Source organism: Pseudonaja textilis, chromosome 1 (genome assembly GCF_049901715.1).
Source record: "Pseudonaja textilis isolate UNSWEBS1 chromosome 1, rPseTex1.2, whole genome shotgun sequence".
NCBI lineage: Eukaryota > Metazoa > Chordata > Lepidosauria > Squamata > Elapidae > Pseudonaja > Pseudonaja textilis.
The window spans coordinates 82,086,832-82,108,691 of record NC_141990.1 but is presented as its reverse complement, the minus strand read 5'-3'; the positions used below and the strand labels follow the sequence as shown (position 1 = coordinate 82,108,691).

The 21,860-nt window shown below is 39.9% G+C and overlaps 1 protein-coding gene across 1 annotated transcript; it reads right to left on the bottom strand.

Moving 5' to 3' along the window:
* Nucleotides 1–698: 698 nt before the first annotated feature.
* LRP11 (LDL receptor related protein 11) lies at nucleotides 699–21,206 on the bottom strand. Its single transcript, XM_026705654.2, is given in 9 exon segments — nucleotides 699–1,692; nucleotides 1,978–2,076; nucleotides 3,538–3,708; nucleotides 5,678–5,875; nucleotides 7,879–8,004; nucleotides 11,804–11,945; nucleotides 17,568–17,725; nucleotides 20,457–20,917; nucleotides 20,919–21,206. Coding segments are annotated over 9 exon segments (1,596 nt in total). The 5' UTR covers nucleotides 21,005–21,206; the 3' UTR covers nucleotides 699–1,537.
* Nucleotides 21,207–21,860: the final 654 nt, after the last annotated feature.

Below are 21,860 nucleotides of genomic sequence, written 5' to 3'. Positions count from 1 at the left end.
CTGCTTTAAAGAATTGTGGATGCATACAGTGCTTAATTCACATGCCTGTGTACTCTGAAGATTAAAGTTACAGATATTCTTAAAGTGTTTTGAAAAAGGCAGAAATGAAAATAGAAAAGATTGAAAAGCTGTAAGGAGAAAGAAATATAAGCCTAAGGTTATATTTATCTCCAACATTGGAAGATTAAAATAGAGTAGCTAATTTAAGTAATACGGTGAAACTGTCGTGCCTTCCTCAGAGATAAAGGAGAAACTAAAATTGGTGCTCCACTGCAAACAAAAGGTTTCCAATGCATAATTTGAGACTGCAGTTTTCATAGATGATCTAGTACTGTCTGATTACAATCGAGCAGAACCTGGCTGCACTGAGGAACAAGGCAAAGTACCGTGGATGTCAGAACAGTCATGTGACATAATGAGAACTGTATGCCTGATTTCCTAGTTCATTAAGAGGAATGGGTTACTTCATAGCCATTCAATAGAAGTCAAAATGATTTTTCAGGTGTAATGACATCGCACACAGGATGCAAATTGTGTCATTTTTATCACGCAACATGTTATATGTGATGCACAGTACATCATTTCCATCATGTAATCTCTCTTGCATCCTCTGACCCCCAACCTATGGAAACCAATAGAATGCTTTTAGGTATATAGTGTCTGCCTGCTTTCATTGTAGAAAAGGAAGCTGAAGCGTGAATTCCAAGTCTCCATTTATATATTCCAAGTGCAATTTTTCATGGGAAAATACTTTGACTAGATCATAATGTCACATTAAAAGAAAAGCGAGCTCTACAAGTTTGGAAAGTAATTCCCTATAATGAGTCAAAGCTCTAACAAAAATACATATTTGGATTAGATGTGACTGCTGTGTCAGTATCTGCTGTGATGTGGACCACTGCAACAGGACATCATGCTATTGCCAGGAGCATGGATCAACCACTAGCTTCCAGTGTTTCAAATTGAATTTTATCACCACACAAAATCAGTTCGCAAAACAGAGATGGCTAAAGAGTGCAAAGAGGATAAGTTTAAAAGAAAATCGTTTGTACGCTAAAAGTATTTTAAGCTGTAGTGGCATTGCACTTGTTCACCAGTAATATGATTTTGTTTTGGTGGGATTGCAACAGATAAATTGCATTAGCTCATACCTCCATCATAGGCTATTCTTAAAATTATTCCATACTAGAGCCTCTTGTTGGCTTGGGGATGAAAAGCATCGTAGATCAAAATACCTGGAGAACACCATGTTGGTGAAAGATACCACATGCCATTACCACTGTACATCAGTATTTCTTAACCTTAGCATTTGACTAGATGTCAACTCCTGGAATTCCATGCTGGTTGGGAAACTCCAGGAGTTGAAATCCACACATCTTCCAAGCTACCAAATTTGAAAATCAATGGTGTTCATCTGTCAGGCCTTGAAAGAAAATTTTGGGGAAACGGCTGATTTTGGTAACACAGTTTGTGAGATGCAAGAGGCACACTTTTGTGAGAAAGCTTGATAGCAAAAAAGAGTATCCTGAATCTTGCTCTAGAGATACATTCCATTTATGAGGTAATCTGACTCCTCAGATGTAGTGGGGCGCGCTTTCTTTAATTTCTGCCGGACTAAACGCAAACGGCAAGCGACCATGAGCAGCAGCAAAGCAGTGATGGCTAACCCCAAAGCCAGTGGAAGTACAGCACCTAAAAACAGTAAGAAACAAAATACTAAGTAGGTAGATAAGGCAGAAGCATCATATTAGCCAAATACATAATTTACCTTCCTGAGGATTTCCCAAAACAGAACCACTTAAGGGGAGATGAGTATATCTGCTCTATCAGGACATAGTCATGAGGGAGATATAATAATACTTCCAAAAGTTCATGCACTGTGGATGATGCCTTTTGCTCCGTGGTGATTCACTATATATTTTTGTATATTTTCTCGACACAGAATAAATCAGTCGGAAAAAATCCCCACATCTTTACCTGTTTCTGGGACTGGAAGGCTCTTTTCAATCTGAGTTCTCTTCAAGCTCACAATACCATTGTCATTCTTATCTGTGTCTTTCCCTGAGATTCTAAAATCTACAAAAACAAAACAATGCATTATCAATATATATCTCAGTAGGACATGGGTGTCAAACTTGATTGTGTCACGTGACGTATCGTGACATAACTTTTTTGCCTTTGCGGAGCCGAGGTGGGCATGGCCTGCATGTGATACATCAAGCCCACGGACTGCAGTTTGATACTCGAGTAGCAAATAAATTACATCACAACAGTCAAGTGTGCTTTAAGAACTATGACTTACACTAAGTACTGTAATAAAATTAGAAACATCTTTATTTGTGGACTACCATATTTGCGCTCTGAGACCCTCTTCCGGATGAGATTTTAACATAACTAAATGATACTTTTTGCATGGCCCAATTGACTGGATCATGGTGCTTTTAACTAACTTGACTTGCTTGGGGCTAAGCTAAATCCCTCCATTTGATATGAATTATTTATTGGGAGGTTACTTGATGCTCACTTCTGAGACTAGGATGTCACCAACATAAAAAAGGCAGAGTTAGGTGTGAAGTAAGAACTGTCTATTGTAGCAGTGACTCTGGGTGCAGCACTTTTTTTAAATAAAATATTTTCCTTTAGAAAAGTGGGGGGATGTAAAATAACTGGTAGGGTGTGGCATGATAGCTTCTTTAACAGTAGTTGAAAGGAATTTAAAAAACGGCTATTGAGAGATAGACACAGAAATCTTAGAATAAATTGTGCCAACGCACCAATCAGTTAACAGGAAAAAAAAGGTTGTTCTTAAGAATACAGTCACAAAAGCAGAGACTTAGTTTTACTAGATGCAGCTGAGCTTCCACCACACACATTGGTTTAGGTATGGTTCACTAAATTGTATAGTTTATATAAAGCAATGATTATATTACAATTTAACACGTGAAATCTAGCCTAGAGCAACTGTCTTGATTACAGTGCTTTGATAGGGAGGCTTCAAAGTGATGTTTTCAAAATGAAGAGAACAGCACAATTTGGTTTAGTCAATAAACTTGACCAATAAGTTTGGAGAAGTAGTTCCACTTAAGAATGATTGCTGACTGCTCTACAAATTCTTTTTCTGTTCTTAGAGTTGGGAAATTGGAAATACTGAAAAATGTTTACCTTAGACAAAGTAACTGACAAGGGCCCAGAGAAGTGAGATGACCATTTGCAAGCCAGTAATGTTAAATGATAAAATTTTAAAGTTGGCAAACACTGCCAAGCCCATGTAGATAAAGTACAAAAAAAATCAGTATTCGATGCCATTCCAATATTTACATGCCATGCAAATCTATCCATTATTATGATAGATTTTATGCAGACAGATCTGCACTTTAGCAGACTGCAAAGAGATGATATTCTTAAGCTTTTTACCAAATTTTTCTCCATCAATAGAAGAATTGCTAAAACACAGTTGGGATTACAGTGGGATGACAGAGCCAAGTGTTATGCCATGTTATGTTGTGCCACTTCCCTACCCCAAAAGGTGATTATTACCATGAACTTTTACACATTCAGCAAGACAATCAGATTCTTGAAGAAAGTTGTTTTCATTGCCTTTGCAACCACCATAGATGAAATGCATGCAAGTGCCTGAAAAAGCATCAAAATGCCAGCGAGAGAGGTGTCTGTTGCACGAACCAGTGGCTAGGGGGAGCAAGCACTGCTCTGTAATTGTAAGAGGAAAAATAGATTAACTCCAAATCCTTGTAATTACCCTTAATACATGAAAATCAGACAGCAGTTAGGTTTTGTAATGTATTTGGAATACATTATCGCAATTTAAGCAAAGGCTATAACAGGATTCAGAATCTTGCCCTTATCCCTTTTGTTGACACAGTTCCCAAAATGCATGTTGTTTCCCCCTACCGGTGAATTTAACAGAATCCAACACCTGGAACTGTCTAGCTATTTCTATTCACTTCATTCACTGTTCTTCGTACTGAAGATGTTGCTTCCCTATATAAGGCAGTTATCCCTTGTATAGTCCAGTCAACCAATCCTGAGGCTATCACACCGTGGAAGCACAGTGGGGAGGGTGAGATGGTGGCAATTTGTTCATAGGTAGTCTAATGACAGAATGTCCCCACAGTTCTCCCTTGAGTGAAGGGAAGTTTGAATAAATGATAGAACATTATGCTTGTGTGTCGCATGGCATTATGTGCTGTTACTATTCCATAATAGTCATTTATCTTCAAATATATAACAAGCTAGGGAGATTACAAATAGTCCTCAACTTATAACCACAATTGAGCCCCAAATTTCTGTTGGTAAACGAGACAATCGTTAAGTAAATTCTGCCCCATTTTTGCCCCTTTTTACCTCAGTTAAGTGAATCACTGAAGTTAAGTAGTAACATGATTGTTAAGTGAATCTGCCTTCTCCATTGACTTTGCTTGTCAAAAGGCTGCAAAAAGTAATCCCTTGACCCTGGGACACTGCAACCGTCATAAATATGAATCAGCTGCCAAGCATCTGTATTTTGATCACATGACTATGGGGGATGCTGCAACATTCGTAAGTGAAAAATGGCAGTGAGCCGATTTTTTCAGTGTTGTTATAACTTTGAACAATCGTTAAACGAATTGTTGTAATTCAAGGACTACCTCTGCTGATTCCATCCAAGAAGGAATATTCTACTAGTAGAAAACACTTCTGCCCATATGAAATGAAGCCTCTCATTTTCCGAAATCCCATCCTGTGTTCTCTCAGGCAATATTGCTCAATCTCAATTTTAATTTTCAGGAGCAGCTTTGCAGAGGCAAAAGGGCTGCAATGAGTAGGAGGAAACCACATAAGCGCATGAAAGCGGGCTCCAATAATACAAGAATAGCACTGAATATAGCTCTCTCTATTATTATTTTTCAGTCTGTGCAAAATATCCAGGGGAAATCACTGATTAATACACTGGTGTTTTTGAGATACATATGTAAATTATGCTCTATCTTCTGCCCAGATATACCCAACCTTGATTGTATACATAAGTATTACTCATCAAATTATGGAAATTACCTGTTTTCCCAAAGCTGTAGCTGAATTAATTACATGCATTTCTTTAACAGATTTCTATAGTCAACTCAAGGAACAATTGTGAAAATAAAACCTTAAATTTTTTTTGAGGGTCAGCTTATCCACAAGTGGCACATTTTTCATGGCATTTTGGTTAAAAATTTAAGGGTCAGCTTATTCTGTGGATAGACTTATACATGACTATATACAATTATTCCACATTCGAGCAAAAATAAACTTAACTTTGTAAGTAAGCCTATTTACTAATATACTCTTCTAACACCGTAATGCATTAATGTATATATTCATACATCATATGAATCTTTTGACTGCAGTGCCCAGTGTAATAGCATTTTGCCAATTCATAGGACTGTGGAAAAAAACAATGTATTCAAAATATAAAGGTGGAGGTAGTGGATCGAGTTAACAACAGATCCCACCTCCCCCCAATTCTACCCCACTCTCCCTTGTCCTCCCCACATGTCCTTAGATTTTAATCTTTGGTTTAAATTTATTTATGTTTTAATGTAGATATATTTTTATGACTGTAATTGAACCAAAGTTACCTTATGATAACATGGGCAGCCAATAAATTTTATCAATCAATCAATCATATTGTTAATCTTACCTGGTATAAACCCTGTAACGTGTTTCTTTAGTCCCTGAGAGGGTGATTGTTTGATTTTCTCTGGTTCAAGTACTTGACTGCTTAGTGTACTTGTCTGGGTGATTTCAAACGTAAGATCCTTGTTGGCTTTTTTCATTAATTCAACTGAATTTTGTTGAATAGTGTCTATGTGAGTTATTGCATTCTGTCCTGAATTATCTGAGTGTAAAACGAAAACACAAGAACATAAGGAAAGCCCAATTGGATTAGGCCAAAATCCAACTTAACTCATTGTTTAGCTTCTCATCAACCAGATACCACTGAGATGAGATAAAGGAAATGAAGGTCACATCAGTTTGTGAGGGACTATCTTCATTTTCTCACTCAAAATATCCTTTCATCCCTTCCTGCTCAAAAATCCATTCTACATACCCGCCACCATTTTATTTTCTTTTGTAGACCCAAAGCGCCTGGACTGCAACAATTTAGCCAACTGCTAGAGGATAGCATAATGATAGTCAAAACCCCAGATCTTTGCTAGCATCTACTAGCCAATTGGAAACTTGCAGTGTAAGTATGCTAGCTATACGCTACACAATTAACTTTGCTGAAAACATGGGGGCAAAGAAAAAGCAAGGGGGACAGATGAGGCCTCCTGTGTTTGCAGGACCCAAGGCAAGTGCAATCTTTTTAAGCCACTGGTGTGTCTAGATCACTGTTTCTCAACCTGTGGCAACTTGAAAATGTGTGGACGTCAACTCCCAGAATTCCCAATCAGCATGGGTGGGGGAAGTCAATACATCTTCAAGCTGCTAAAGCTGAGAAACACTGGCCTAGACTCAATCAATACTGATATTAGTGTGCAAATGGTAGCATTGAAAAAAAAGGAAATGTTGCTTAACTGGGTTTTTGTCTCTTCTACATGTTTTCTTTTCAAATATTAAAAGATACTACTAGTCTATATGCTACCAATGGAGTGACTGTGTGCTTACTTTTCTTGGAAGAAAATTAGGAAAACTTCTGGCATGTTCAGAGATATGCAAAACGTTTGACTATGGCTTTAAATCATGCTTGTACCACAAGCTCAGTGATGATGGTTCTTTAGCTTTTTCATAGGAGCCGTGATGCCACCGTGGTTAGAACGCACTATTGCAGGCTAACACACTGCTCACAGCCAGGGGTTTGATGTTCTCCAACTCAAGATGGACACAGACTTCCATCCTTCCAAGGTTAGTAAAATGAGGACCCAGACTGTCCCAAAGGTTCTTTTTCAGGAGGCAACTTGAAAAAATGATCCAGAAAGTCCAGTTGCCTCTTGAAAAAGCACCTTTGGGACAACCATGACCTGGATGACTGAGAATCTCCATAGACATTTAGAGGACGCAGATTGTTGTGGGCAATATGCTGATTCTGTAAACCGCCTCGAAAGGACTGTAAAACATATGAAGCTGTTATGTCTCCCCTTTAAATGCAGGAGGGCAAAATGAAACAAGCAGTTCACAAACCAAAAAGCAAACTTTCCCAAAAGGACTGTGGAAGGGTTTTCAGTCCTTAGCAATAAATCCAAACTCTGTCCGGCAAACCTGACGTGGCTATAAATCCCAAAGCCTCAAAGAGTTCTCTCCGTGTGTTCAATTCCCATAAATCACTTTGCTTCTGGCAAAGCTCACCAGCCAAGCCGTTTCCTTTTATCCTCTAAGAGGGCATGTTAATCTCCTTAATTAGTCACTGGCTCGACGCCTCCTTCCTAATTGAGATTGACGCCTCATCTTATGTCTGTTTCTCACATCTAGCCAGGTTCTTTCCAAAGACTCCTCCCCACTAGAAAACTCTCGCAAGTGTTCCTGGTTAGCTATTCCCGGCTGTTGCTCAGCCAGAGGAGAAGAATCAGAGGAGGTCGAAGGTCCTGACAGCTCTATTAAATCAGGTTCGTCTCTCCTAGTTAAATCCATTTCCTCATCCTGACTGCAATCCAAATCGCTCAACAGAGCCGGCTCATAATTTACAGCCATTTCCTCTTCGCTTGAGCTCACATCTGCCAACGGAACAGATTCCAACTCCGGAGTCACAACATGAAGCAGTATATAAATCTAAGTGCTATTGCTATTTTCCTCACCCTAAGACTCAAACGCAGGATTTCAAATCTGCATGCCTTCCCTCATTATTGAGCTATTATTATTGTTGAGCTATTTTTTAATGCTTAAATGGACAGGTTCACTCACATTTATGGCAAAAAGCTTCATCTGACCCATCGGGGCAGTGGTTCTCTCCATCACAAGCATAAGTGATGTCAATGCAGCAGCCGTCATCACAGAGGAACTGGTATCGGGAACATTTGCCAATGCAACCTGCAGTAGGTCAATTCTCAGATTAGAAGGCAAATTAATTTGCAAAAATCTAAGAAGCAGCTGTTTAAAATGGATATTGAAACAGTGGAAGCCCCATCCTCCCGTTATGCATCCTTTCATCCCTTCCTAACCCTATGAATATTTCAGGTAGAAGAATAAGGCAAAACCATTCAACAAATGGTATCTCTGGACAAGGGGAAAAAAAGCAACCATCCGGTTAGACCAAATTCTGCCTGCTTTACAAATTCAGCATACATAGGACATAAACTGTATTCTACTTGCTGAGCTGAGAAGCTGCTGCTTTGAGCTGATTGCTTGTAATTATTGCATTTTATATGATGTGACCTTCATTACATTTATTTATTGGATTTATATCCTGCCTGTTGTTTCAAAGCTGAAGGTAGCATATGTAGCCCTCCCATTTCTTTCTATTTCCCCCTACATTGTATATATGTATCCTCTACATATGCATTTATTTCACAAAGTGATTTTGTGAAGTCTGGGGAAATTATGAATATTTAACAATAGAGATTACACCTGCTCCCCATTTAGCAATTATCTCAGCTAATAACCATTTTCACACATAATTATAATCAATGGTAATAAAAATCATTTTCCAACCAATATGTGCCCTTATGACCAAATTTTGGGTATCTAACAACAGTACATGCTGAAGTGAGAGTAATGCTGGTATAGCCGTGTAAGAGAACCATCTGAATGAGATGACAGCAACCAATGATTTTGCATTGTCCCTCCCACCCTGCCCCACCCCATGTGTTCACTTAACAATCATTTTATTTTGCTCAATACTTAACTTTCCTGGAAGTTGGAATGGGGCTCAGTTGCTAAGGTCTGTAGGTAGTTCTATATGTAGCTCATGGCTGAATTTTGGAATTCTTGGTATTCTCCGAGCTTGGTTTGCTTTGTGCAACTCTTTCATTATCTGGTTAGGAGTGAGCTTTGTTTTCTGTTTAGATATAGTAGTCTGGACTACCAGCCCTGTTGGATTTGGGCAGGATGTGATAATTAGTGGTATTGTTCTTCTTTCATTGCTGCTTAGTGCGATGATTAGATATTGGTTCCTCCTTCCCTGGCTGCTGGTATGTTGATAAGAAAGGAAGTGCTCAGCAATGTTTGTTCCTTTTTCGGCCTATGGTTAGTCCTTTTGACTGCTTCATAAATGGGAGTAGTAGTCCTCAACTTACAACCATATTTAAGCCCAGCATTGAGACAGTTAAGTGAGTTTTGCCCCATTTTACAACCTTTCTTGCCACAGTTGTTAAGTGAATCATTATAGCTGTTATGTTAGTAATCCGGTTAAGTGAATCTGGCTTCCCCATTGGCTTTGCTTGTCAGAAGGTCGTAAAAGATGATCACATGACCCTGGGACATGGCACATAAATATGAGTCAGGTGTCAAGCGTCTGAACGTTGATCACATGACTTTGGAGATGCTGCAATGGTTGTGTGAAAAGTGCTCATAAGTCACTTTTTTCAGTGCCGTTGTAACTCTGAGTGGTCACTAAACAAACTGTTGTAAGTCAAGGACCACCTGTGTGTCTGTTGACAGATCATCTGTCAGAATATCAAGCTTGTAATTATCTTTATAAGCATCAGGGGCAACCTAGAATATCTGCCAGAAACTGGTATCTTAGGAGACCAGATTCCTTTCGGTAATTCTCTTGAATTTTTAGTGTAGCTCAATCTCACTCATGCAACCCAAAATAAATCTTTAGATTATTTAAATCGAGCTCCTGAATAAAAGTGGAGAACATCATTCTGATAAATAAATAAATAATAGGAGAAAAAAGGGTCAGGAGAGCAAGGATACTTCCCAGCAATGGTTGCTATGGTGATTAGAATGTTGGGGGAAAAAATACAGCTGAGCTGGAGAGGTTGTAAAAATCTGGAGGGAAAGAAAGGGAATATGGAGCAAAGTTGAGAAGCTAAAAAGCAATGAGCCAGGCCCAGGGTGCAACAATGGAGTCCTTCTCCAAAGACTGGGGCAACCTAGGCTGGTAGAGACAGGAGGCCTGTGGGGAGAAGGGAGATGCAGTATCTGCAGGAAAGATAGACTGTGGTATCCTCTGATCTTGGCACCTTGTAAGTCATGCATCTGGTCCCCAACATCTGAATCTGACTGTTGGTTATGACTCAAGGATGAGATGGTACCTACTGGAATTGGTTATATACTTAGAGAGATGCAGAAGTAGGTGGTAAAAGCTTGTGAGCCTTTCAAGGTACTCCAGAGAAGAAACTAACTCTACCTTGTCAGAGTACATTCATTAACCGGCAGAGACACGTTTAACAAAGTCAGCCAGTGAGTAAGCATGGCAAAGACCAGCCAATGGGAGATGACAGCCTGGGTGTGTTTGGCTCTGTGTGCTTTGCTGAGAACTGAAAGTGAAATTAGTCTTGCTTGCTTGCTGAAACTGATATCTGCTCTGAGCTGGTGCTGCTTGTGTTTTTGCTTATGTTACGTTGAAAGAATCTACAAATGGTATTGTAAACTTTACTCATATTATTATGTTTATAAAGAAGTTAATGATCCTGCTGAATCAGTCATCTGTGTGTTTTCTGGACTTGAATTTCTGCTGCAAACTTTAACATGCCTTTCTTGTAAGGGTCTAATAATAGAATATTGCAAGTCTGAAAGCACTTCTCCTCTCCCACACCTTTACTTTCCAGGGAACTAAGGAGGGTCCCTTCTGAGACACTTTCTACACTCCCATTCTTTCTGTGGGCTGAGATGTCTCTTATCTCGTCACTCCCCTGGTTCCAGCTCTTCTGCCTTCTGTCTTTCAAGGATATTTCTACTGACATTTCAAAGCCAGCACATGTAATTGCTAAGGTATTGGACTAAAAATAGCCAGATCCTTATTCAAGTCCACTCTCAACCATGGTTACTCACTAGGTGACTTTGGATGGTTCTTTTGCTAGCTCCCCAATCCCAATCTACGATTGCTTGTAGGGGAAAAAAATGGAGGACTATGCCATCAAGTTCTCTAGGAGCTCATTTAAGACACGATTGAAATGTAGGAATTATGGACAAAGTTGGCACACAGGATGAGTGCTGGAACAAATGCTTTGCATATTTGTTATTTTTATTTTCTGTTTGTAGATTGTGCCCAGATGTCATCTTGTTTTTGGCTGGCATTGGTTTTCATGTTACTATTTGTAAACCACCCAGAGCCAATATGAGTAAATACCATATGGGATTCATTTAACTAGATGATTGGAGCAATTGTGCATTATGTAAAAAGGAATGAAGCATTCTTGGTATTGTATATAGAAGGAAAAACTACTTTCTCATGAGATAAAGTTGTTTAAATGTGTTGCTCAATTTCAAGATCTCTGCCCAGGTTAGTATTGTGTTAGTATTGTAGGTCCTGCTATAGTGGGATATATAATGGCAAAATTTGCCACATAGAATGGCAAAATTATGACTTAGAGACTACATCTGTAATACAGTTTACTGGAATGCATGCCAGGAGAGCCAAATGAAAAAAAGAACAGGCCTTTGCAGTGTTTTTCAACCTTGGCAATTAGAAATTCTGGGAGTTGAAGTCCACACATCTTAAAGTTGCCAGAGTTAAAAAGCACTGGTGTAGAAGGAAATGTGGGGGATATTGTACCTTGTGGAAATTGCCTCTTTAATGTAGTTTAAACTATAAAGACCTGTACCCTATTTACAATGTATTTAAAGCACGCTCTGTTGTGATTTTAATTACAGCAATACACAGTCTTTCTCTCAACTTTACCACAGAACAAGGAAACAGTTATTTCAGCAGTTTTCTCACCTAATTCAGAATGAATCATTGGAAGTACTGTCACTGAGACGTTATCTGAACTCCTTTGGCCAGCTGTGTCAGTCACGGTCAGCTGTAGTGTGTATTTCCCTTCTGGCATATGAGAGAGCTTCAGTGTTCCTGGCTGAGGTACCTGAGCCAAATAAAATAGGGCATTGATTGAATCCCATCCTTCATACTGTAGCTATGAAGGTACAACTCTCATACAATCATGACATGCAGACACACATTCTATCATATACATAGGAGGATGTAAATGTAAAGGCATCATGCCTTTTTATTCCTACCTAGGTTGCCTGAGCACAGGTAAAGCAAGTCCAGAAAAGTCTAGGATTTATTGGTAACATGGATACTGGAAACAAATACAGTGATCATTTGTAAGTCCCCCACCCTGAATCACATTGGATCAATGCTCTCTTTCATTTCAAGATGGCGTAGCAAAAAATACAGATTTGAGAAAGTACACATTTCATTGCAGTGCTATCATAAAAGAGCAAAGTGTTTGAAATTCTCCAGGACTGCTGCTGTCATGTCATTAGTTTTAAATCTTAAAACTGATCTTAAAATATAAAGAAGAAAGTCATATTTTACATCTCAAGTCAGTGAATCAGTCAGCTTTCTCAGGTAGCAGAGAGCAGGAAGTTATTCTTTCAAGCCCCCAAGACATTTTCACAATGAAGAACACTGTAAGCCACAAGTCCACATCTCAGGTATGATGGAAGATAAAATGATTTAGTAATGAAATATGTTTCACTTGCCAGTCTTGTCAAATGGAGGGAAGCAGCATCATTTATTTTTGGCTCAGAAACAAACCTCGCTTAAATTATCATCTTCACCAAAGAAGAAAATAAAAGGAGTTTGTGTGCTTGGGTGGGTACATAGAGGATACACAAATGGATGAGAATCCCACGAAGCAGGAGTCCATATAATCAGGCATCTGATAGTTGGTACAGAAAAGCCATTTCTTCACAGCTTTTATCACTGATTCTACTCTGATTCTTTTATCATAGATTCTATGCTGTTGTTTCTAGAATTTTTTTTAGATCTGAGAATTCAGTTTAGCTAACAATGCAAGCTTTGCGTATGCAATTCTCACTGCTTATCATTCAACTAAACCAATCTTCCTCTTCTACAGATCCCCACATCCATCTTCCCTTGTCACTAGTAGTAACTTCAACTATGCTGCATAGTTGTGCATCAGACTGAAGCATTAGAATCTTAGCACCTCACTGTGTTGCCTGTGAAGAAGAGCACTCTTATAGCTATTGAGAGAGAAGGGGCAGCGAAATCTTTGAAGGCTTACTGTAGAAAAAACAAGTTCCATTGAAAGGATTATTACAGAAAGAAATGTATTATTTTCTTCCTGTTATGATTAAATCACAAAACTGTATTGTTTCTTCTATAGGGGATGGATCAGTGGTGGGAGTCAAAATTTTTTACTACCAGTTCTGTGGGCGTGGCTTCGTGGTGTGGCAGGGGAAGGATACTGTAAAATCTCCATTCTCTCCCCACTCCTGGGGGAAGGTTACTGCCAAATCCCCATTCCCTCGCCACCCCACTAGCCTGCTTTCCAGCTCCATTCTTCTTTCCAGGGCAACAAAAGAAGACCCAGAGATCAGCTGGGACTCGGGAAGCAGAGAATAGATGGGGGCAGGGCCAGTCAGAGGTGGGATTTGCCGGTTCTCCGAACTACTCAAATTTTCCGCTACCGGTTCTCCAGAACTGGTCAGAACCTGCTGAATACCACCTCTGGGATGGATCTATTCCAACATTTCTCAACCTTAGCAATTTTTAAGACATGTGGACTACAACTCCCAGAATTCCCCAGCCAGGCTTGGAGTTGTACTTCACATTCCTTAAAATTGCCAAGGTTGAGAAACCCTGATCTATTCTGTCAGTTTTCAATAGCAGGTGGCAGCCATGGCTCAGAAGGCCTTTGCACAGCTACAATTATACTGTACCCACTTTGGATCAGGAGGCCCTGTTCATAATCACTGATGCCTTGATCACCTCTTGGATTATAGCAATGTGCTGTATTGTGAAGTTGTTTCTGAAGACCAGTTGGAAGCTGTAGCTGGTCCACAGAATGCAGCATTACCGATAGCTATGGGTATCTCAGTATGCCCACTTAATGTCTACTTTGTGAGCTACACTGCTTATCAGTATGCTCAGGGGTACAATTAAGATGTTGGTTCTCATGTATAAAACTGTTCATGGTGCAGGGCCATGTTATTTGTGCAACTGTTACCTCTTAATTACTTCAGTCTGTCCAGTAAGATCTTGCAGTCTTGGCATGCCTGTCACTTAGACAGTGTCATCTGGCAGAAGGTAGAGGATGGGCCTTCTTAGTTGCCACTCTTGTCCTTTGGGACAGCATCCCCATAAGATATGGGTGGCCTTGCCCTGCCTGCTTTTCAAAAACCGTTACTAACTTGGCTCTTTCCCCAGGTACTGAGTCAGATATGCTCCCATTGGCTGAAGCTTTTCCAAGCATTTTATGTCCTGTTGGGTTTCTGATTATTTGTTCATTTGTGTGGTTTTTATATGCACTCAGTTTTGATTTGTTTATTGCTGATGTGCTACTCTGAATCATGTGCTGAGAGGGCAGCTATATAAACCATATAAATAAATAAATAAATAAATAAATAAATAAATAAAACTAACAAAATAAAATGTCATTTGTGTTGGCATAAGGCACACTAAAACAATACAAGTTGTCTTTATTCTAGCCCGCTGTCCCTGACCTAAATGCTGTAGGTCTTTCCAAAAGGCACTGTGATATGTTTAGTTTCTCTTACTCAGAATTCAGGTGACTTGAACAAAGCATCTATATTTTATCTTGTTCAAACATACAGTTCTATTCACCATTGTGAGCTGAAGAATAGAAAATTAACTCATTAACATCAACATTACAGTGAACAAATATAATCAGTAACTGACCCCAATTATGTTAACAATAACTGTAATCAGGCTTTATGTGTTGGCTTCTGTGAGCCAACCACTCTCTGTATTAGAGGTGACCACGATGACTAAAACTGCTAAGACCTCTTTCCTTTATATGCAGGAGTCACAAGGTATCTTTTGTGTCACATCTGATGGGAAAGGCAGATGTCATTGGGGTAAAGTGCTCCCTCAAATAACCTGGTCCTTTTGCCATGTGGAAGATTGCTTGTAATTTTTACCAATTCAGTTTTCCTTGTATCTTTTTTTTTTTTAATTCAAGCCACCCATTATAATGAGGTTACTTTTTCCACACTTTCTCTTACTTTATAGTCTCCCTTTTAAATTGGGGAATAAAATGGATATTCATGATCAAGATCAATTTGCAGTCATTCATACAGTAGCTTCAGTTAATGTATGCTTATATCCAGTAGGTCTAAAACTTTTAATGTAACTTAAGCAAGCTGAAGGTCTGGGGGAAAATCTGCTAAATTTAAAGTGAAATAGTCTTATTTATGTTTGGGGTTTGCCATTTGATTTTTTTTTCCATATAGCAATCTAATTTGCAAGATACACCAATAAACGAGCCAAATAGTTTAACATATAGGATAGACATACCCTTTAAATATTTCAGTGGAATTGCAACAATATTGCAACCCCATTGGAGATAAATTTTGATTAAGCAAAATACAACTGCAGTACATAATAAATAAATAACAAAATTGCTATTTATAATAACATAATAAAGTAATAACTACTGCAGAAGTACCCCTTCGACTGCATCCGAATGATGACAATAGGGCAAATCCCGAATTCAATAAATAATTGCCAATTTGGAGGAAGTGTTCCTATAAATATCTATGGAGATTCTCAATTATTTGAGAGTTGGACAAGAAGTGAAATGTCTTCAAAGAAAAAGATCTATCCAACATAAAAATCACCTTGTTTTGCAAGCCTCTCTTCCTGGAATCAAGCCTGGAAAAGACAAAGAAGGCAGACTTCTGGGGATTCTCCATAGATCACTCATTCCTTCTATTTTCACTGCCAACCAAGCATCCTTCCTTTCCTTTTCTGTCAGTTATTCTTGTACACATTTCCCTTGCCCCAACTTCTTTCAGTTTTACACTCATTGCACATGCCTTCAAAATAAAGAAAAGATGTCCCTGTCTTTGAGCACAGTGCAGCCCTGCACTCTTCAAGACATGCATTTTCCTAAATATGCAAGCAAGTATATGTTAGTCATATTCTGCAATTCTACACCAAGCAATAGCTCACTAAGGTAAGAGAAATAGCTGAAGCAATCTTGACCTGATCTTCCCATTACCAGCTAACCAGAGTGGAAGGAGAGTGCACTTAGGACATTCCATAACACATGCAAAATTGGGATTCTTTATCTCTGTTATGCATTAAAACTGGAGAAAACTTGATCCTGGTGTGATAGATGAGTCTGTCATCTGCACCTCTACAGTTGTCTGGTTTGGCTCTGCAACCAAACAAGACAGACACAGACTTCAACTGACAATTAGAACTGCAGAAAAAACAATTGCTACCAATCTGCCTTCCATTGAGGACCTGTATACTGCACGAGTCAAAAAGAGGGCTGTGAAAATATCTACAGCCCCTTCACATCCTGAACATAAATTGTTTCAGCTTCTACCCACAAAACAATGCTATAGGGCACTACACACGAAAACAACTAGACTACAAAGACAGTTTTTTCCTGAATGCCATCACTCTACTAAACAACTAATTCCTACAACACTGTCAAATTATTTACTAAGACTGTATTATTATTATTCTTTTCTTCCTAGTACCTATCTCTTCCCACTTATGACTATAATGGTGTTGCTTGTATCTTTACAATTTATATTGTTTTATTTGTTTCCTAGTATGATTTGATTGCTTATTAGTAACCTATGACTATCACTAAGTGTTGAATCTTATGAGTCTTGATTAATACACTGAGAGCATATGCACCACCATATGGACATTCCTTCTGTGTCCAATCACATTTGGCCAATAAAGAATTCTATTATATTCTATTGAATAGAATTAGCCAACCACTAATTCATCTAGATAGGGCAGAACCACATTTGCAGAGGAATCTGGCTTGGGTGGGCAACTCCTCATATTGCAATTTGTTTGTTATCACTCAGAGGGTCATGACATTGACTCCTAACTATCGTAACAATACCTTCCTTTAGTGTGGGCAGTTTGTTTTGCCCCTCATTCTGAAGGCTTATAGAATAGAATCATTTCCCCCCGGACAGATTAGTCACAATAAAACAAAATGTCAATCTGCTCAAAAGATTGAGTGACTAGTCCCAAATCACTCAATAGATTTTCATGATTGAGGGTGGACTTGAATTTTGTTTGTTCTTAGTCACTGTGATTTATAAATCATTATTTATGGCTTAACATGTGTGAAACCAACTGTGATTTATTCAGTAAATTGTAATTATATAAACAAGAGCTTAACAAAGATGCATGAACTAGGATTCAGACCTATTTAAAAAAGGAACTTTTTGGATATGACTATAGTAGTTCCACTGATTTTTATATATTTAGTCTGAACTTCACTGAATCTGATTGTTCTCTATGCGTGCAAGAGTCTGTGCATGCATTCATCTGTAAACCTAATTTCACAAATACATGCTTCAGGAAACAAATGTCAACAAAATAAGTGACCATTTCTAATATTTCTTTGCTTTGCTTTATTCTGACGGAACAGTGAATATTTCTCAACTCTGTTGTTTCCAAAATTCCACAAAAGGTGCAGCAAATAGTATACCTTGTATTGCAAAATATAATGTACCTGCATATCAACGGAAGATGCACCTTGAAGTAATGTCCACTCATATCGTATGATTCCATGGTCATCCACACTTTCTCTGCCATCCAGAATAACCCAGTCAACAGGTAGTTGAAGAATAATATCTTCTCCTGCCTTGCTAAGAGGAGGCTCATCAGTTTCTAATTAAAATAAAGAATCTTCGTGAAAAAATGAGTATACATCACTTAAAGTTAAGATTATTGTCTTTGCCTGATTCAATTGTATTGTTTTAGTATATTTTTAAATAAAAAAAATCTGTCCTAACAACAAAATATTTTCGTCAATCTACTTCAGACTTTTAGTACAAGTTTATCGGACACAGATGAAAAACTTCTATATTTCAGGTTTATGAAGCCTATATAAAGTAGACTCTGAGATTTTAAATTAGATAACATTTTGCTTTCTATTTAACCATCTGCTAACAGGGACACAGACTCAAGCATATATTCACTGACACCGTTGGGTGACTATTTTATGGTCACGGTTTTGACATCTAGTCCTCCCATCCTGCAAAATGTTTTTTCCCTTGTGAAAAAGGTTTCTGCTTTTCCATTTGATACTCAGGATCAAGCTTTGGTTGAGAATTTATTTTGACATGTTTTTTGCCTACCTAGGGTTGCAATTTGGCCAAGGATGTGCTTGTTGTTGGTTCCCCCCTCCCCCATACCCCTCCAACATTCTGCAGCCCCCTAGGCTGCCATTGCTTCCATTGCTTCTGAACTAAGGACATGAAACACGAATTATCTCTTGTCTTTCTTTGGGGTTTCAATGAGTTGTGGAAAGCCTGGAGGCTGCACACGGATGGAGGGATAATTGCATATCGAATGTCAGGCGCTGCTTCACATATCATTTGGCTGTATCGCTTGACTGTCTCATAATGTAAGTGCATGCACACTGAACCCTTCTTAAAAATGTTTCATCAAAAAGGAAATGTATATGTTTATTTTCTATACACTTAATTGGAATGTCTAAAAAGCTGCAATGGAAAACATTGGCAGATTTTTAATTGACTCAGTTAAGAATTTCAGGTGAAGAGGCCCATTGAGCATTTCGGGTCCACTGTGGATAATAGTTGGATAATATTTTATGCTCATGATTATCCTGCTCATTTTTGAGCCAGGCTAGTAAATGTAAGTTGCGATTTTGGTATGTAACTGAAAGCCTTTCTAAAAGGCAAGACAAAGGCATACATAATCATTGGTCACTTGGCTTGTCCAGAGCCCCAATTTGTAACCAGCAATAGAAATTTGAGTTAATTATCTCAGGCAACAGGGCTATAAAAATAAAATTCTAGTGTTTTGGAAAACAGCTGCAAGAATAATTTGAAAAATGGAAGGACCAAACTCAATGAATTGATTCTGGAGCTGCAATGACACAATAACTAACACGTTAATTGAATCATGGTTTATTGAATCAACACAACTGACTAGTTAACTGTGGCCTCACACACAAATGAGGAAAATACATTTCACTTCTAATATGCTGAGTCAATCACTCAGGGTAAGGCAGCTTCTTCATTTTATTCCCTAATAATCACAGATTCATTTCCAGTCAGAAAAATAACACTATCACTCTTCAAAACTGAAACCTAGCTGTCCATGTTTAATGTGCAGTTGGCACACTAAACAAGATACGTTAAGAAGAAGCACAAATTATCACAGTGCAGAAAGATAAATTTGTGTTATGGAGTGGACTAGTTTGAAGTAGTTAGTCTACATATATCAAAATTAGATTCATATCTGACCATCTTCTGCCAGTCCCAAATCAATTTTGAAGTAAGAATAGACACACAGAGCACCACTCTTTAAGGATTCATAAAATCTGGAAAACAGGCCCAGAGTAAGGCAGCAAGGATGATCAATGAATGCAAAAAACTAAAGGAATGGAAATGCAAAGCCTTCACAAAACGGAGAGTGAGGTGGGAAACAACAACCCTCCTGATGTCACAAAGAAGAAAGCAAAATCCTGTTCTGTATTATCCCATGATAATTAAAAGAATACACTTGAAGCAAAACTTCACAGAGGAAACAATCATCCATAGGGAGTGGGAGCTGCCTTTTATTGGATATAACCAAGCAGAGGGTACATCCCTTCTGGGAATACTTGGAACTGAATACCTACCAAAGAAAGCCATGGAATGGAAAAAGCAAACAGCCTGTGCAGCTATACAAATATGTGAAGTAGATGATGCTGGCATTTTTTTAAAAAAATTGTTAGCCACCCAGAGTTGCTTGCTGGGATGGGCGTCAATAGAAATCAGATAGATAGATAGATAGATAGATAGATAGATAGATAGATAGATAGATAGATAGATAGATAGATAGATAGATGATAGATAGATAGATGAATGATGGAGAGATGATAAGATATGGGGGGGGGGGGAGGGAGAGAGGGAGAAGGCAGAGAGAGAAAGAGAATGAGAATCAATCTTTGGGGGGCAAGGCGGGGAGTGAGTTATTTATTTATTTATTTATTTGATTTGATTGATTTGATTTGTCAATTGCTTACAAGATAATATATATAAGTATAAACATGAGTAAGAATACAGGGAATAGGTACGAATAAATGGGGACAGTAGGACAGGGACGGTAGGCAGGATGGTGCACTTAGCAGGCCCCTTACAGACCTCTTAGGAATGGGGTGAGGTCAATAGTGGATAGTTTGAGGTTCAAGGAGTGGGGGGTTAATACCACATCACCTCTCCATTCCTATATACTAGTATTAACGGCATTTCTTCTGAAGAGCCTGCTGCTCACGTGCAATTCGCTCCCCCCCTCCCCGCTTTTCTTCCCTGAACTGAAACTCTTTTCTTATTTTAGATTCCGATCAAGAAACCGGCGAACTCTTAAGCCGACGGGCCGTTCTTCTTACCCAAAGCCGAAGAGTGGCGGGTGGGTTCCAGGAAGTAGCTGTTGTAGCCGCGCTGAGGGGAGAAGACACAGACCGCGCGGCCGCGGTAGGTGCAGTTGAAGAGATAGCAGCGGACCGAGGCCGGCTGCTGCTGCTGCTCCTGCTGCTGCTGCAAGACGGCGAGGGTGCAGAGGGCATCGGCGCAGCAGGCATCCAGGCAATGCCTGGGACTGTCCACCGAGCCCGGAGAGCCCAGGAACGTGGCCCCCGCCGCGATGGAGTCCTTGGTGCGGATGATGGAGTCGGACCTGACCGAGAAGAAACTCCCGCCGGTGCCGGCGGGTCCTTCAGTCCCTCTTCCTCGGCAGCGTCCGGCCACTTCCTCCAGCTCGGAGGGATCCCGCTCGAGCTGGAGCTGGCGGCGGAACTCCTCCAGCAGCGATTCCACCCCCGACGCCGCCGGGGATCTCAGTTCTCCGCTTGGAGTCCGGCGCCCCGAGAAGCAAAAGAAGCGGCGGGAAGAGCCCGAGGACGAGGAGGCCTGGGGGGCCGGCTACTTCCGCGGCCATAGCACCCAAGGGACGGTGCCCAGCCACCGGGAGCGGAGGACGATGGCGGCGCTGACGACGACAGAAGGAAGGAAGGAAGGAAGGGAAAAGCCTGGCTGCTACCAATGCGGTCCGGGAGAAGGAGAAGAAGGGGGTGGCGGCGGCCGCGCCATGCTGGCCCCTCCCTGCACCAGCCCGCCGAGGACGGAGAGCAAAGGCAAGCGGCTTCAGTCAGCACCACCGATCCCCGAACAGTTCCAAGCGGGAGGCCGCCCCGCCCACGCTCCGTGGGCGGAGGGGAGGAGCTCTGGGGATGCCCCGCCTAGCACTCTCCGGTCGGGGGTGGGGGTGGGGGGGGCAGTCGCTCCTTGCTACGTTGGGTTGCTGACGTTCAGAAGGTGGGAATGTCCGGGTGGAGGTGCGGGGTGGCGGTTCCGGGTAAGGTCTGAGGAAGCTCCTGATGCCGCGCTTCGACTGAAGCAGGACACCTGATGGAAACAGCTCTGTATCTGCGGTGGCCTATACCCTCATCGGCTCAGGTTGATCATGACGGAGGAGGAAGAGAAGGAGAAGAAGGAGAAGAAAAAGGAGGAGGAGGATGTTTCACCTGCTATTTTTTATTTTATTTTGAGATGTATTACAGCAGGGGTCCGCAAACTTATAATATTATTATCTTATAATATTACATTAATATTATTATATTATATTACATTACATTACATTATATTATAGTTATTATATTTATTATATTATATTAAAAAGTATATAAAATCATACATTGCAATGTCCTACCTGTCAATGAATACTTCAGCTTCAACCATAACAATACAAGAGCACACAATAGATACAAACTCAAGGTAAACTGCACCAAACTTGA